Source organism: Xiphophorus couchianus, chromosome 23 (genome assembly GCF_001444195.1).
Source record: "Xiphophorus couchianus chromosome 23, X_couchianus-1.0, whole genome shotgun sequence".
Classification (NCBI taxonomy): Eukaryota; Metazoa; Chordata; class Actinopteri; order Cyprinodontiformes; family Poeciliidae; genus Xiphophorus; species Xiphophorus couchianus.
Window position 1 is genome coordinate 24,256,158 of NC_040250.1, and position 18,300 is coordinate 24,274,457.

At 41.7% G+C, this 18,300-nt stretch overlaps 1 protein-coding gene across 3 annotated transcripts in view; it reads right to left on the reverse strand.

Moving 5' to 3' along the window:
* The window catches only part of LOC114139042 (connector enhancer of kinase suppressor of ras 2), an 86,087-nt gene extending 70,033 nt beyond the window's left edge, over positions 1-16,054 (reverse strand). Inside the window, exon 1 of one of the 3 annotated variants that reach the window (XM_028008659.1) lies at positions 15,495-16,054. In XM_028008659.1, coding sequence (XP_027864460.1) covers positions 15,495-15,558 — 64 coding nt within the window. In that variant the 5' untranslated portion in view covers positions 15,559-16,054. The remainder of the gene's footprint in view (positions 1-15,494) is intronic. The other 2 variants (XM_028008660.1, XM_028008661.1) reach the window with 2 other exon arrangements.
* Positions 16,055-18,300: the final 2,246 nt, after the last annotated feature.

Consider the following 18,300-nt stretch of genomic DNA (forward strand, 5'->3'; position numbering starts at 1 on the left):
TCCGCTTGGGGCAGAACACTGTCCCCAAACCCAAAAAAGGCACTACACCCTTTTCCGGATCAATCAAGACCATGGATTCAGACTTGGAGATGCTGATTCTTATCTCGGCCGCTTCACACTCAACTGCGAGCCACAGCTGTCTGATGAAACCAATTGGACTACATCATCTGCAAAAAGCAGAGGTCTTCCTGAGCAAAAGCAAGATGGATCCCCTCAACACCTTCGCTGCACCTAGAAATTCTGTTCTCAAAGGTTATGAACAGAATCTGTGACAAATGGCATCACTTGGTGAAATTCAGCTCACACTGGGAAGAAATCTGAACAGTAATATCAATTTAAAATAGTCTTCCGCTTAGATTTTCTAATACCTTTTACTGTAATAGATTTAAATCTTAAAGCTTGTGGTGTGGAAAAACAAGTAGTGATAGAACAAGGAAATTTGCTATTCAGAGACGTGTCACGTTTTGAGTTTGAAAGGGACTAGGGCATATATAGGTATTTAATCACAAAAATAAAATCATCGATAATGAAACTTACAAAAGCATAGGAGGAGAAACGACATTGGGACAGGTTGAATCTCAGGGAGAATGAAATGAACCGATAAGATCTAGGCTGAACTGAAAAAATAAAGAAATAATCAAAATACAATCACAGATGAAAACCAAAGCTAGAACACTCAAGGTATAGTAGTAGTAGAAGTATTTAGGGGTTACATAAATACATTTGTTTGTACTTCGAGCTGTACCTCTCACCTCAAAAACCTTCGAATACAGAAGTTTGATTCAGTTTCAGCTTCCAATGAATTTTGCAGCGACTCTATAAATGTAATAAAGTGTAGTTCTTGTTACAGAATCATCTGTTTTAGTTTTATAGCTGAAAATTACGGCTTTAACTTAGGGCCACTACGTGAGTATCTCTCCCTTCCTGTGGAGCTGGAGCTAGCACTGCTGCGGTGGGAGGAGCTACTGCGGAGATATTTCAACTTTTTATAGTTCGAATACCTCTGTGGCATTACTCTAGACTTTTACTCTTCCCAAAATTCCTACAATTAGAGTTAGGAATCACTCTTTATCACCAAAACCATCCACTTTACAATTTAGCCTGATGTGTCAGACCGCTGTCTTGTTGGAAGGCTCCAAGGTGCCTACAACCAAACTTTTCTCCTGACTGCAACCTGATTGGGCCGGTTAAAAGCATTAAGCCTACACCAAGGTTTTAAAATGCTACAGCTGCCAAACAAGCAAAAAATTCCAGCAAAGTATTGATCGATTGGCTTTTCTTCCGCAGTATGGAGCATGGCGCAATGACTGCAGCAGAACTGCCCTCCCTTATTCTGTTGCTACACACTGCTAGCCAGCTGAAAGATGACTTTTTTTTCTTTTTTATTTTAAAGATGACTCGTATAACTTCCCTTTTGGTCTTGTCATGAAAAAGTCAGTAACATCTGGGGGGTAATTGCAAAAAAACAGTCATCGTTCTAAGTAAGGTAAGGATCTTTTTAGAACTACAACTGTTAAGCTAAAGCTAGCATGACTATTTAACATCCAGGCAAAGTAGAAAGCCAAACTAATGAAACAGCTAATAAAAACCTATGGTACTTGAGTTAAGGTGTAAAAAGCAGAACAGTATTCTACACAACAGGCATGGTTATTGTGGTTATTGAAAAACTTTTAAATTAGTAAGAATTTGCCATAGATTTTTACTCTGTAAATACATGCTATAGATCTATGTTTAATACATAACACCTGAAGAAATAACTCCCTATTTCCTGCAATAAAAGTACATTACTATACTATAATACGCTAAAATTAAACCCTACTATTGAATTCAGGGTCATTATCAATCAATCAAATTTTATTTGTATAGCACATTTCAGCAGCAAGACATTTCAAAGTGCTTTACATCATTACAAACACAGAATCACAATGCAACATAGAATCAATAATCAAAACAAAGCATTAAGTCAAGTTCCATCCATAAATTTGTAATTGATTACATTTCAAATACAATTCTAAACAGGTGGGTTTTTAGTCGAGATTTAAAGAAGTCAGTGTTTCAGCTGTTTTACAGTTTTCTGGAAGTTTGTTCCAAATTTGTGGTGCATAGATGCTGAAAGCTGCTTCTCCTCGTTTGGTTCTGGTTCTGGGGATGCAGAGCAGACCTGAACCGGAAGACCTGAGAGGTCTTCCAGTTACACAATCAGAATCTCATGCCACCTAATGCCTGGCAACATTGCATCCAATAAAAATGGAAATCCGATGCCAAATAGACACAATCCTATGCAGACAGCTGATAGTTCACCATATTAGAAATTCCCAAGGCTTAAAAAAAGCCTGCAAGCAGCTCTTTGAAACTGTTGTAAATAAAAGTTTTATATTTCAAAATTTGCACTCGTTTCCGTTCTGAAATGATAGAAAGCATGAGCCACATGTTCATTACAATGGCAGCCATGTCACGTGGGGTCAAATACAGTAAGTCCACCACTGTTGACAGACAGACGAAAGCTGGTGGAGTTTGCAAATCAACAGCCGACCAGCAGTGGTTGACAATGAGGTTGAAGGTTACAAGATAACAAAATGGTCGTCCATGTCTCCTCTCTCTAAGAGACTGCATTTGGAAAAATAAATAAATAAATACCAGAAGAAGTTATACAAATAACATAAGCGTTATGTCACTTAAAGAGACAGAAACAGCCGAGCTAACTTAAAGAGGGTTGCTGCAGCAACCTGTCAGTCTTCAAAAAGTGTTAGTGGACCTCAGAAGGCCTTTGTATGATACGATGTGACAACAAAAATTATTCATGACGTTACTTTTGAAAGCATGTGCACTCAGCTTTTAGCATCTGAAGCTTCTGCAGAGTAATGTTATTTATTTAAAGAGGCTATGAATAAAATAAAAATAAAAATAAATAAAAGGTTAACTGTCTCTTCTCTCAGAAAAAACTCCTGCTGGAGCTGCATTCGTCTTTTGCAGAGCACGCAAGGATCACTGTTGACTGTTGTCTCCCCTTCCATCAACTTACGATGTGTTCTTGTGTCAGAGGTCTATATACTAAAGCGACAAAAAAAAACATTCTTATAACTGTATGCGTGTGTGTGCGTGTGTGTGTGTGTGACACACAGCTGCCAGCCAATCAGATGAGCCAGAAAGTCTCATCTCCGGAGTTCCTGCGGGACAAACAGCTGATCTGGGTTCATCTGCAGAGTTCAGGCTCCAGATGTAAAGAGCACTTTGAGGCCAGCGCGTACGAGCAAACGAACACAAAATCATGCTTGGTGTTGGGTTTCTGTACAGTGACAAAAAATATGTTTACTTTGGGAAATGTGGTGACAGAGAGATGATATATTATCTCATAACTGAAACATTAAAAAACAGTCCTGCAACCGTAACAGATATGATGAATATTTGGTTTTTGTGTGTTTGTTTTTTTAGTTAGTTCTTTCTGCTGAATTTTGACCATTTTTACTGGAATGCATTTGGTCAGGGCTGTGCTTGTAACAATGCATCAGTGTACTACTTTATCTTTTTTTGGAGTCGAGCTTTCAGCCACCAACGTGGCATCAGATGGGATTCACTAAATGAAATGTGAGTCCAGATAATTTTTTTTTTTTGATGATGATGATGATGGTTTTTGTGTTTCCCATGGACGTGGATGTCATATTAATTTTGGGGCTTTGTTGATTAATTTAAAGTATATTTTTTTTCAGACTAAATTGAAGAGCAAAGAAGAAAATCAAAAAACGGGTGCATATGTTTTACATATTATAACTATTACATTATATTACATGTAATTTATTCTCCACAAATTGTCATAATAATACATCATGGCTGACATACACATCTCTGAGAATGGAGGTTTTCCATTGGCTATTTGTGTTTGATAAACTCGTGCAACACCATGGTGCAGTTAGGTACTGTTAATAAAGTGCAATATAAATACATTTGACTTTACTTAATGCTAAGATGAGACAAGGATTGAGCTAACTGACACCAATGACAAGAAGTGCATCTGGATTTGGACATGGGGAAAATATCTCTTTATAGGTAAAATAATCTGCAATAAAACCAGTTCTTTTTTAAAGTTAATTGATATTAATCAGTCAATCAACTTTATTTCTACAGCACATTTCAAAAATCACTAGAGAATAAGTGCTTTACATTAAAACTGAAATACATAGAAAAATAAAAAGTTTTAAAAATCCCATACCGACATACAAAATGTACACAAACAATGTAACTTGTTCCACAATTTGGGATTAATCAAGGAATTATTGACTTAAAATAAGATACCATATCTTGCTGAAAAGCTACCTGTAAGTTAGTTTAGTCTTATTTCAACTGTAGTAACATATTTCCACTGGAAACTAGACCAAAAAATACTTGGTAAGACTTTGTGTTTTTGCAGTGTTCATGGTCACGATGATTGAATGTAAACCTCTGAATTAGAAGAGCAGAAAAAAAACAACCATTGTTTCTCAAATGTTTTTTTTTTTTTTAGGTGAAATTCTTCTCAAACTGTGAGTTGTAGCACATTTTGCTGTATTTTCTTTGAACTGGGAAATCCTGTGGCTTCTCATTACAGTCTGATCCTAAAAATAGTTTTTCAGAAATGTTTTAATAGGTGGACCCAGAAATGTTCCTCTCTGGGTTGCAGCTTTAAAAGGCATAGATTTTTTTTTATTTTATTTTTTTTGTACCCCGCCAGGGGGTCGTTTTGTGGGCCCTAGTATCCCTTATTTTTTTTGGAAGTAGGCTGACAGGAAAGGGGGAAGACATGCGGCAAATGTCACCGGGTCCGGGAGTGGAACCTGAGACGGCTGCGTTGAGGACTCAAGGCCTCCAAACATGGGTCGCGCTAACCCCTACGCCACCACGGCACGCCAAAAGGCATAGATATTTTAAAATCTAATTAACACAAAACAAAAAGGAAAAAAACTCAGCTAATTTGACTCAGTTCCAAACATAAAAAAAAAAAAAGTTTCATGTTCACACGCTCTCAGGCACCAGAGCTATTTTTGTATTATTAACTTGTTTTCTGACATATTTACTCCATGAGAGAAACAGCTCTATAGGATCTCCATCCCTCGATCCTGACCATCTCCAAGTCCCAGCGCTCCAAGCCTAGAGCAAGCATCTCTTGTTGACAGCTTCATCAACATTTAATGCAACTCCCTCTGATTTCTCTCTCTCGCTCTCTCATTTTCCGGGTGAAAAAAGTCGGCTCCCCAATCAGAAACTCAAGGGTTACCAGGCAACCGGAGCGTAGGAGCCCTCCGAGGAGAGGCAAAGAACCAGCATATGACGGCCCCTCAAGACCCCGCACTGATGCGAGGCGAGAGATCACGCATGAGGCTGCACTCATACGCAGACTGGAGCCTGAATGAGCCTTCAGCGCACTGAGTGCAGGCTTGTTGGGCACCGCAGAATGAAATAATAAAATAAAATAAAGTAAAAAGCTGTGTTAGAGAGAACAAGTTTTGTTGTCTGATAACAAAAAAAAAAAAAAAGAATCGAGTTAAAACGGAATATTGTATCGGGAACAGAAAACGACAAAATACAGTACACCCCCCCCTGACCTCATCTGAGTGAAAATAAATAATTTCACGACGGTCTCTAAAAATATTCCCTAATGTGAAAAATTCATCAGATCATGGCAGGATGTTTGTGCGAGCGCTCGCTTCCTGCTTGTTTTCGGTGAGACCCAGCGAGAGGACAGCGGTTACAGAGGGAAGGGAAACGGGGTCGAGTAGAAAAAATGAAATAAAAAGTCAGGGAGTTCAGAGGGATTGTTGGGGTCAAATGATTGTGCTACTGGTCATTTTGATGGAAAAGGAAATTATTTACATTAAATGTTGAGTTCTTTTAAAGGCTTTTTACCCATCAGAAGAGCTGCTGATAATTGTCGATGCCACAATAATGTCTGTATCATTACAGACGTTATTGCTGTTAAAATAACTGAGGCCAGAATGTACAACCTGTAATTGTTTTGTTTTGTCATTACCGGAACGTTATTACAATCTGCTCCACCGATGACCTGAAAGTATTTAATTTCTGGTGTCTGGTTTATTTGCATATAGAGCCGTCTCACTCAAAAAAGGTCAACTCGTGACGCTTTCCAAATAAGATAAACAAGCGGAATCAAACTCTAATTAAATAGTCCTATTTCGCCCAATTAAAATCCAATTTATTCTAATCCGGGCCATTCATAATCCAATTCAATTTACTTCTGTAAGATTACGTTGTTAATTGTGGCGTCGGAAGAAGCTGCCAAACACAAGTTTTCTTTGTTGTGATTTTATTTACGTTAAATGAGAACATTTCACCAGGAAGCAGGTAGACGTAGCTGCTGAGAGTTTCATTTGGTTTATTTTTTTATCGGTTATTTTGAATGTCACTCTAATTTGACCTTTTGCTCCTGCATCATAAAGGAGACATAAGGGACATCTCCTCCTCGGAGCTGCACTTTCTAAGCTTCTGGAGCTTCTGCCTCACAGAGCAGCCCTCCACTGCAACTCCCCCTGTCAGTTCCTCAAGACTAGCCAGCAGCAACTAGCAAACACTTGGTGGAACTGTGAATTTGCTGAGCTCATTATACTGAGCTACTTCTCATTGAGATGCTGGTAAAAACGTTGTTGAGTAACTCAGAGAGGAGCCATGTTGTGATGACTTTCTGAAGGCGGAGTTTCAGAAAGAGAAGGAGCTTCTTAAAGAGACAAATGCCCAAATCCAAGGTGTTAAATTATGATGCAAAATCAACTGAAGGGAACATAGCTACTTGACTGTGCTATAAAATGGCACTATGTGCCTGGAAAACACATAATACCGCCTCTTTAAGGAATTGTTGGCTAAAAACCAGCTCCAACATTTTTACTGAAAAGTCACCTGCAAGTTAGTTCCGTCTTCTTTTAAGATATCTGCACTGCAGAAACTAGGCCAAAAACACTTGGTAGGATTTTGTGTTTTTGCAGTGTGTGAAGCTCCAGTTCTGGAACGACAGGTGCAACATGAACAGCAACATGTAAACCCACCGCGCGCACACAGGCCCCTCTGTCCGAGCGGCCGGATGGAGAGGGAGCTTTGATGTGATGCCTGCAGCATCTCCCATCCCCTCTCCTCTATCTCTCTGCGGCGGTGTGCGTGCGTGTGTGTATCACGGCCACCCCTTCTTCATTTCCTTCTCTCGTCTTATTCTCTGCTGTTCTTTCATTTCGCTCGGCACCTCCCGGTCCCCTGAATCAGGGTCCCCCGCTCTCTCCGCCTCGGGCCATAAAAGAGGAGCAAAAGCTGATGAGTCTGTGTGTGTTGGGGTCTGGGGGTGTTTAAGTGTGTGAGCGTGGCCCATTATCCATATGCATATCTGTGTGTATTTGGCCACCTCATCTCGGGACATGTGCCTTGACTCAAACGCAATCAGATCGGGTTTCCATGACTACAGATTCCCCATTTAAACCGGCTGCGTTGTGTCTCTGTGTGTGCGTGCATGTGCGTGTGTGTGTGTGCGTGCATGTGTGAGTGTGTGTGTGTGTGTGTGTGCGTGCATGCGTGTATTTCAGCAAACACACGCGTTTTCATTGATGTGCATCCGTAACGCAGTGCTTGCGTCTGTAAAATCTTCTTTGGTGCATATGAAAGGGTGAGGGAGGGGGGAGAAGAGCCTCAGTGGGCGTGTTTCTGCCATAATAAGGAATATTGTTCAATGTTTAATGCAGCTGAAACTACAGCAGTAAGAGCCAGGGGGGGGGGAGTGGGAAGAGGGAAGAGGAGTGAGTGTGTCGGTGTGTGTGTGCGTGTATTTTCCAGCAGGACACAGAATCAAATATGAAGGTAGAGGCACTAAAGAGGGAATCCTTCTTCTAACGTCAAGGAAAGAATGCTAGCAAGAGATACAGCAAGACTCAACGTCCAGTGGCTTTTCTTGGTTGAATGAAGCCCCGGGTAAGCCCCGCCCTTTTCTGCTCTCTCAACCCTCCAACCCCCCCCCCCCAAAAAAAATCCCACACCCAATTCAGCACTTATCAATCTGATCATTTCAGATGTTGAACTAGAGATAACCAAATGCAGACGTCAAAGTATCTTCCCCATTGTTAGCCGCCTTGCTCCTTATTGATAGGAGAATCCAATACGCAGTACAGAAACGTCGTCCAGTGCAACACGCCCCGCAATACTGTGCCGCCCTGGACAGTGAGCCGTATCACGCCATGCTCAGTTTTATGGAGTTTGCCTTTCTTGCTCCCTAAAGCAGAAAGTTCCATGTTCAGTTCTCTTTAATACCATGGATTGTACCAATCCTCAAATACAATACCGTACAAAAGTTTTTATGTTGTTTTTTTTTATTCTTTTTTTTATTGTGTCACATTGCAGCCCAAAACTCCAATGTATTTTATTGGAATGTTATGATTTAGATGATCAAACATAAGGTCTAATGTAAGGTTTGTAATGTGAAATAAAAGCGACGCATGGTTACGAACCTGTTTTGTAGAACGCAATCGTCTTCGTAGAACGCCGTTCTTGCTGCAATTGCAGCTGCAAGTTTTTCAACTGGAGTTAAAAAGTTTTGTCCATTTTTCTTTTGGCAAATAGCAGAGTTTGCAAAGGAGACCTGTTGTATAATGAGTGTCTGTACTCACCAATTTACAAGCTCTATCAGATTCTCTGTCAGATTTAAGTGTGGACTTTGACTAGACTCTTATAACTTTTTATAATTAGAAGTGTATTGTTTAGATTTTATATTTGTTTTTATTCTTACGATTTTGATCTTTTGTTGCCTCGACACATGCCAGCTAATGCTGTTTGAAAACCCCCAAATCTGTTTAGTTTTTCTAGTTTCTCCAGTTTTTCTCAATGCCGGCTTGTGCAGCTTGGTGATACAAATCACACTCCTTCATATAACCAGTGTCCTAAAGAATCTCTACGGTTACCAAAAAGGGAAACAATAAATAGCTCTTATTGTCACTTTTATCGTTTTCGCGATAGCACCACAAGATATTGTGCTGAAGCTTTTAGTCCGTGTCTCCCACCCCTGCACTTCTAGCCCATAAAATCCATTCCATTGAAGCTCTGGTTTAACGTTTATGCTGCCTAACAGTTATTTTCCCAGGATTGCCCCTTTTTTGTTAAAACTCTGTTTGTCTCTGATGCCCTCATCATGATGTCGCTATCACCACGTTTCACCACTAGGACCTTGTGTTTTGCATAATGTGGAGAGTTATTTTTGTTTGTTTTCCAGATGTCATGCTCTGCAGCTCCCCCAGAGTCACCGCAGACCTTTCGGATGCTTCTCTGCTTAACGCCGCTCCCTCATTGAAATCGGGTTGTTTGCTTGGGTGGATGAACTAGTTTGTCTTGGTATTTTTGCAATATGTGTAATATGCTCTTTTGGCTGTCAGATGATTATAGCTCAGGATGTCGTTGTATAATCCAGCCTGTGCTAAAGTTCTCCAAATCGCTCTCCCAGGCCCGTTCGGTGTGCATGTATCCAAAACACATTTAACAACCGACCGCTGACTACAGGGGGGAAAAAAATAAAAATCTTTCTCGGACGAGCAGATGAAAGTGTGCACACGCTCTCGGTTATTCGCAAGCCCCTCTCCTCTCCGCAGACTGAAGTGTGACATGTCGCCATTATTTTTAGACCGCTCCGACACATCGACAGGCGCAGACAGGAAGAGAGATTACTGCAGGAAAAGAGACCTGCCTTATTCATGCTCCTGTCAACGTGGTCGAGCGTCAGCAGGCCTCCGACACCCGGCGCCTCGGCGAGCAGCGCGTCTATCTATCTGCACCGCCGCTGCCCTGGCGAAGATCTGCACGCAACACCACGCGTCGACTGCGTCATCGATTGCACACACAACTCAGAGGCTACACGCCCACCTCCCGGTCCACCCCAACCGCACACACACGCGATCATATAGGAAACTCCTCTGGTGTGGGCGTTCAGATCATAACAAATGCTGATGAGTCATCTTTCTGCGAGCCCTCACCGGCATTTTGCTGCTAGAGCAGCAGTCCTCCTCTTCCCAGCAGCGGGGGATAGATGTATAGCTCAGCCTGCTTTGTCTGCATGCCATCCAGCAGTGTCAGGTTTTTTCTGACAGACTACAGATGATCACATCTCTCTGTCTAACATGCTTTTTATATGACAAGAGATTGGCTGTCAAGGTAAAAGAGCTTCTGTCTGCAAAGAGCCACAACTTCTGTTTTTTTGGTTTTGTTTCTGGAGGGGGGTGGGGAAAGTGCTGGTGAGGGGATACAGTCTGTAGAAGTTTCTGATCACTGTCCAAGAAGCCTAATGTCCAAAATACCTGTTTGGCATATTTTACATGACGCCTTGTGAAAAACTGTTTTCACCAGAGCGGCAAATTGTACTCAAGTATGAGTAGCATCACTTCAACGTATTTTTACTCAAGTAAAGGTAAAAAGTAGCCGTCCAAGAAATGACTCAAGAAAGAACAAAAGAGCATTTGGTAACAAAAAAAAGTCTATTAAAGTCTTGAGTGACTGATCAAAACATCAATCAGTTAATATTTAAAAGTTGCATCATCGGATGGACCAAAATATAAAGTCATGTGGAAATGTTGGTACTTTAAGGATCAAAATTAAAATAATGCAAATAACATCCTTGCAAAAAAATAATAAAATCAGACAAATGGGGGAAAAAAATGTTTCAACATTAATTTGTTTCAATATAAAACAGATGAAAGTTCAACAAAAACTGCAGGTGTGTGTCGGCGTCTGGTGAATTTATGGTTAAAACGAGCTTGTTCCTCATTCAGTGAAGTTGCTCACAGTGGGTAGAGAATCCACAAATATTACTCAAGTAAAAGTAAAAAGTACAATGTAGTAAAAATACTCCTAAAGGTACATTTCCGCCCCCTGAAAACGTACTTCAGTAAATGTAACTGAGTAAATGCAACTAGCTACTACTCAACTCTGGTTTGAACCCTAATTCATTTTTCTACTTTTTCTCACCACAGTCATTAATTTCAGTGTATTTCTGATGGGATTTTTATGTGATACATCAATACAGTGGTATATAATTGTGGAGCTGCAGCTCACAATTGTTACAGCAATCGATTGTTCTGTCGGTTATTCTGACGATTGATGGATTAACAAAAACAGTAACTTAGTACGAGTAACGGAAGAAAATATTGTGTATTCTCAGGATTCTTCAGATATTTCATTTAACCGCTTAAATGAAAATGAAAATGCAAACAAACTAATAACCTGATAAAGAGGCTGGCTGTGGAACGTCTGGAGATGATGATGCAAAGAAGGATTCTTCATAAAATCAAGAAAATTATGGACAACTCTGACCATCCTCATCCTTCATGAGACTGTCTAGGGGAAAACAGAGTGTCTTCAGTCAGAGGCTTTTTCAAATTCCCTGTGACACAGACCTCGACAGGAGACCTTTCATGCCAACAGCCAACGCTGTCTGCAACAACTCTGAAGAATTTGAACTAATATGAGTTACAACATTTAATTTTCCTTGGTGATTTCTGAATTAAAATTTGAGTTCAATTCTCTGCCCAAGGACGCAACAACCTTCCTTCCACCTCAGGAGGCCGACTATGACTTTGGAGGAAGGAAAACCTCTCCTCCGACATCAAGCCATCCGCAGCCTCCAACAGGTCTCCTCGCCCTGTATTTAGCTCCATTCGTCTTCTATTGAACTCTGACCAGCGTCCCTGTCCCACAGCATGCCACGGTCACCGCGGTGGAGGAGATGGTGCGGTTTTAGCTCAGCACGCTGAGTTTTGGCGTCATCTGCAACATGTTTGATCAGCCCCAGACATAAATCTTGCATCTTGTGATGACTGACTAATGGCTGTCAGTTTTAACACGTTTTAACCAACCAGCTGTGGAACTCTGCAGCTCCTCCAAAGTTACCGTGGACATTTCGGCTGCTTCTCTGATTAACTATTTCTTTCTCTGGACTCTCAGTTTAGTTGAAGGTTCATTTCTTGGTAGGTTTATAGAGTTCTCGTTTTCTGACGATGGTTTGGACAGAGGACTATAAAATACACAAAGGTCAGGATATTGTTTATAACCTATGCACAAATTTCTCCCAGCTCTTAAAGACGCTGGTTGTTGTCTAATGCTCTCTCTAGAAAAAATAAATAAATAAATAAATAAAAAACCCTCTGACGCATTCACGGAACAGCTGGACTCATACTGAGCTTAAATTACAACACATGTGGACGCTCTGCTAATAAGGCGACTTCTGAAAGCAATTGGTTTCAGCAACAATTGGGTGTTGTTGCTGACTTATGTTTGTTTTCCTTCCATGAATGGGATTTGTTTTTTTTCCCCTCCAAGGTGACGTCATGTGTCCATCATCAAAAGAAAGATCATGGAATGGCGAGTCCAGGGGTGAAAAACGCAATTCTGTGAATAAGCCTGTAGGTTGATTTTTTATTGTGGGCTGAATCACAATAAAAATGGACGTCCCGGTCTTTAGCTTTGTATTTTTTTAAAAATTGAAATGTAGCTTTTTTTCTACTCAATTAGAAAGGAAATTGATAAAGTTTCCTCCAACGTTTTAACTATAATGTGAGCAAACGTGAGAAAGCTTAAGGGTTGACAGCAGTTTTTGCAAGATATTGTGACTTTTGTTGTGTTCTTTGCAAGTTCGGTGAATAATTTGAAAAGCAATGACGATTATTTAAGAGCTCTTACTCTGTTTTCTTCTACGGCTCGGCGATTTGAGATCTATGGTTACACCATGCAATCCTCGCAAACCGAGACTTATTACTGCGTAGCAAATGTTAGCTAACATGAGTCCTTTCTGTGTAACGTATCAACCGATTTCTAATAAATGAATGATGCTAATGAAAAGGCTTAACATAAATGTTTAGCTCTCCTGTGTCAAATAAGAAGAAGAAAAAAATGGCTACAGACTTCAAATGAAGGTCTCCGTGTCGCCTCTCTCCAAAACGCAGCGAGACTACTTGGATCAAGATGGCGGCGATGAGGCGATTCCAGCTGAGAGGCCAAAGCTAAAGCCGTGTAAGCGCACAGATTAATACAGATTAAAACTTCCCGTTTACACGAGGGCCAAAGAAACCAGATCTGAACGGAAGTATGCCAGTCACACAGTTCATGAAGGAGGTGGGACAGCTGTTGAATAAGAAATAATGAAATGTTGGAGAATCTGAAATCAAAACATGCTTTTTTTATTTTTATTTTAAACAATAGATAATTATGAAATACTAGATAAATACTGTTATCTGTTATGTGACTTCATAAATCTGTGACCGAATATGAGTTGCAAATCATAAACTAGCAAAAAACACATTTGTTGTAATTTGGAGAGTAAGCCTGTCCCTCTCTTCTTATTATTTTTATTTTTTTATTTTTTTTTTAATTAAAAGTAACATTTCTGCATACAAAATTTCACGTACCAGGAGGCTAAGTCCGAAGGACTCAAAGCTCAACTTCGCACCGTTGAAAGGCAGCGAAGTCTGATTAGAGCCGGGTTTGGGTCATGTCCGAAAATAAGAACCATTAGTTATGTTGTTTGTCCTCTCGAAGCCCTGTCCCGGTTTTCACAGTATGAATTAAACACTCGAGAGAAAACGACTCTCGCCGGATTTGACACGTTCTATCATGTTCAGTTTCTTTGCCTGAGCAGCATGCAGGAAGACGAGCTTTCCGAACATAATTTTTTTCTACAGCAGAAGGAGGGTTAGGGTCCGGTTGGCAGGCTTTTTGTCTGTCGGCCATATTGGATTTAACAAAAATAATTTCTTGCATTTGCAGCTGATGGCCAGTAGTTGATGGTGTATTTTATGATGCATTAGTCTCCACTTCAGTGGTCTGTGTGCATTTATGACATAAAAATCAACAAGAAGCACAAGAAAATGGCTTTTAGATAGCTGTCCACTGTAGTGACCACTGTACATGAAAGGGTTGAAATAAGAACATGAAAAAGTGTGTGAATTTGTATTTGACCCCCTTTACAAAACTACTCCTAAATAAAATCCAGACCAACCAACAGCGTTCAGAAGTCATTTTACTTTTTAGTAAACATGGCCATATAAGTCTTCTGAGCGGTTATCAATAGCTTTTCTGAGTCATCAAGGACCTGAAATTTTGTTGGTCTTTTTTTAAAAATAGCTTGATTCTAGATCGATTTAATGAAGAATATCAGTTCCCAAGTCTTGCCACAGATTCTCAATCTCCAGTCTCAAGTTTCGTGCAGCCTCAATCCTTTTTGTTGTGCTGTATTTAAGCCTTTATTCCTTCCCACCACCAGCTCGTCTGTTCCAGCTGAAGCGTCCCGACGGCATGATGCTGCCAAAAACATGTCTCTAGCACTGGATTTAACTTAGCGGTATCACAGTAAGCACATAAATAAATCCCAAAAGAAACACATGACGTATGTGTGATTTGTAAGTGGAACAATGTGAACACAAATCCGCCGGAATGCCCCATCGACTGCTTCACCTTCATAAGAAAGACGCATTTACAGTGGAAACATGCAGGAAGTAGCTCACTCTGTGGCTTAAGCATGAACTGAATGAATTGTTTCCACTCTGAGTCACCAATCAACCAGTGATTAAAAGTCACGCTCTAAAATAAAAGCGTCGCGCCCACCCAGCAACACCACCAGCTTTCTTTCTCTAACGTCGTCTGTCAGCAGCAGGCCTGACACAGCTTTCTTTCTTTCTTTCACAGCTCTGTGGAATGACCAACGTGTGTGAAAGGATCACGCACACACACGCCGCACACACACACACACACACACACACACACACACACTCGTGTGCGCTTCTATTCGATTACTCGTTCGCGCCGATATATGCGAGGCGCGCTGCAAAGAAAGCCAGTGTGCACTGCGCTGTCCGCGGTGCTGAAACTGGCCAGCGGAGATGGAGCGCGGTGCGTGAGGAGAACTACATTAACTAGGTGTGTGTGTGTGTGAGTGAGTGAGTGAGTGAGTGAGTGAGTGAGTGAGTGAGTGAGTGAGTGAGTGAGTGAGTGAGTGAGTGCGCGCGCGCGTCACACTCTTGCACATAGCCTTCACGGCGCGTGGAGATATGCGCTGGAGGGTATGTGCCAGCGAGTGAAGATGACACATCTCCTCCTCATTCATTGATGAGCGCCGCCGCTGTATGGTGGTGATGATGATGATGGTGGTGATGATGATGATGATGATGATCGCAGCAGCAGCAGCAGCAGCTCGTGAGGTTCACTGTGAAACAGGAGCTTCCGCTACAACTGCTCACACCTCTTCATCCGCCGTTTAGTGGCTTTTTAAATCATCGGTCACTTGAACCCCCCACGTTACAGTCCCGCAGCAGCTTTGAGCGCGAGGGGAACACTCATGCCCAGATCGTGGCCTCCTCACCAACCTGCACCAACCTGCACCAACCTGCACCAACCTGCACCACCACAACCAGCAGCCGCCGCCGCCGCCGCCGCGTCATCGTCATTCTACAGTATAACCACAAGCAGCGTGGTGCGGCGCAGAGCGTGGCCACCCCGCTTACCTTTCATCCAGTCCAGCACTTGCTTTGGTGTCCATTTACTGATAGGTTCCATAACCAAAGCCATGGTGTCACAGTCTCTCCGAGGTGAGCGGCGCGGGACTGAATGCGGGCGTCATGCAACGACTTGTCGGTCACATCTGGAACGGCTGGATCAGAGGATGGAGGACGAGGAGGAGGAAGAGGGGTAAAAAAAAAAAAAAAAAGGGAGAAAAGCCCCTAGCGCGAGTTTATTATCTCCATCGGAGCTCGGCCGCCTGCAGAAACGGTGAACTGGATGCGGTGGTGCAATCCGCACGCGCGCACCAACACGCACGCACACGCTATCTCCCTTCTCTCTCTCTCACACACACACACACACACACACACACACACTCCTTCCCACCTCTGTGGTTCTCTCTCTCTCTCTCTCTCGTGCCTTCCCGCCAGCAGCCCCGCGCGCTCTGTGAGAAGTGAATTCGGAGGGGCTGCGCGAGGAGATGGAGCGACCCCTCCCCGCCCCTCTACTCCTCCCGCCCGCCTCGCTGCAGCATCACGAGGGGCACCACGCATAATACGGAATGGTGCAACGCACACCATACAGGGAGGATCTCTCTACCCCCCTCTAACCTCCCCTCTCTCTGTCTCTCACACACACACACACACACACACACACACACACACACACACACCCACGCACACACACACACACACACCCACGCACCCACACACACACACACGGAGAAAGTGGCTTTATGCAAGCCTGTACTAAATCGTGCCGCTATATCTCACAACGTCTAGCACTATAGCCTCCACCGCAGCTGGTTTTAATTAACGGAGACATGCTAAATGCTAGCAGTGTTCCAGCTGGTTGCCATGGCAGCCCCGTTGAGGTAGCAGTTCGTGCCACAGCGCAAGGTGAGGAGGTGTCAGCAGGTCGCTGCTATCTGCTCTCTCTCTCTCTCTCTCTCTCTAATGTGATGATCGGCTTCAGTCGTCAGGCGCCGGAGCGCGAGCTCACCCGAGCTGTGAGGCGCAGCGCCCCCCTGCTGCGGGTTGTGGAAGATAGGTGACGTCATGGCATGAATTCAATAAGAGCAGCGTTCAAAAATAAATAAATGAAGAAATAAAAAAATGTGACTCAATTAATAAATCTTAAACAAGAATATAACAGTTAGGCTTTATCCGTCCTCGCAGGGTTGCGGCACATTTCTGACTCCAGCACTGCAGGAGCTGGCCGCCATTTATCACACACACACACACACACACACACACACACACACGCACACACACACACACACACACACACACACACACTCTCTCTCTCTCTCTCTCTGACAAAAGGGCATGTAAGTAACCACGAATTATTATTATTATTATTATTATTATTATTATTATTATTATTATTAAGCAAATGTGTTTTGTTTAGCCATTCATTTTGACTTCTGAAATACGTTTAATTTTTGACAGCTTTTTTAAAATTATTTTTGTCTAATGGAGTTTGTTTAGTTAGTTAGTTTAGTTAGTTAGTTTTACTCCCCAAATACAGAAGTTAGTAAGTTACAGCAGTAAGTACGGCCCTTTGTTTTTCACGGAGCCGCCAGAAACATTGTCTCATACTGGCAGTCCCTCTGAAGAGTCAAAATGTTGTTTGTTGACTGATTGAACGTTGATTGTAAAAGGTACTTACTTTAATGCGTATTTCATCTCTTAGTACGTTTATTTGGCATGGACTTAAAGCAACATATGAATGAAACGTTGTAAAATGATTCATTGCACACATCCTGTCTGTGTTTCAGCTCTCATGGTGGCGACATGGGGCTTACAGTGAATGCAATGTGCTTTTGAAGGAATTAAATCTCATGTAAAGCTTCGTCCTTGTTCGCAGCGGAATGACATTAACCATGCATGAGCAACAAGAGTTTTATTCTTGGCAGTGTTGCGGATGTGAAGTTTGTCAAAATTTGTTTATTTTTTGAACTTTTTTTTTTTTTTTTTTTGCTTAATCAACTAGTTGTTTCTCCAGACATCTATTGGGTTTTGTTTGAAGTTCTGTTTGGCTGCGCTTGGTGGTTACCATAGTAACCAGTAACCCCTTTTTCTGTTGCTGTCTGTGACTGTGGAATATATTGGAATCAGCTCTTCATCAGCTTTCTTTACAAGTATTATATTTGAACAGATATTTTATGCAAATTTGATAGTATTCAGTGTTTCACGAGCCATTTTGCTATGTTTTTATCATCATTAATGTTACCCATGTTAGCTGTGTTTAATTTTACCAATGTTAACTGCTCATTGGGAGCGATTTTATTTCCTGTTCTAAAAAAATATACATGTTCCTTGTTATTCATATTAAAGATGAGATTAATTATATGAATTTATGTAAAATAGAAGTTCTTGTGTTGAATACCTTTAATAAATGGTTACAGACGTAGGTTTTATGCGACAGACTGGCGACCTGTCCAGGGTGTACCCCACCTCTGGAGATAGGCACCAGTACCCCTCATGACCCCACTGGGGACAAGGGTGTACAGAGAAAATGGATGGATGGATGGACATAGCTTTTATTTTTTTATTTGACATCTTCTACTTTCCCCCAGCCCCCATGTTGTCACATCACTACCACAAACTTTAATGGAATCAGAATGGACAAAAGTAAAATAATTTAAAAAAAAGCGTCTGTGAGCTGCAATTTTCAAGACTTCTCACAGTTTCTCCCTTGGATTTAGGTTTGGACTTTGACTGGGTCATTCTGAAACAAGAGAATGGTTTAGCGTGCAGATCTAAAAGTTGAGTAACATAAATTTCAGCATCGTCTGACCAGAGCACC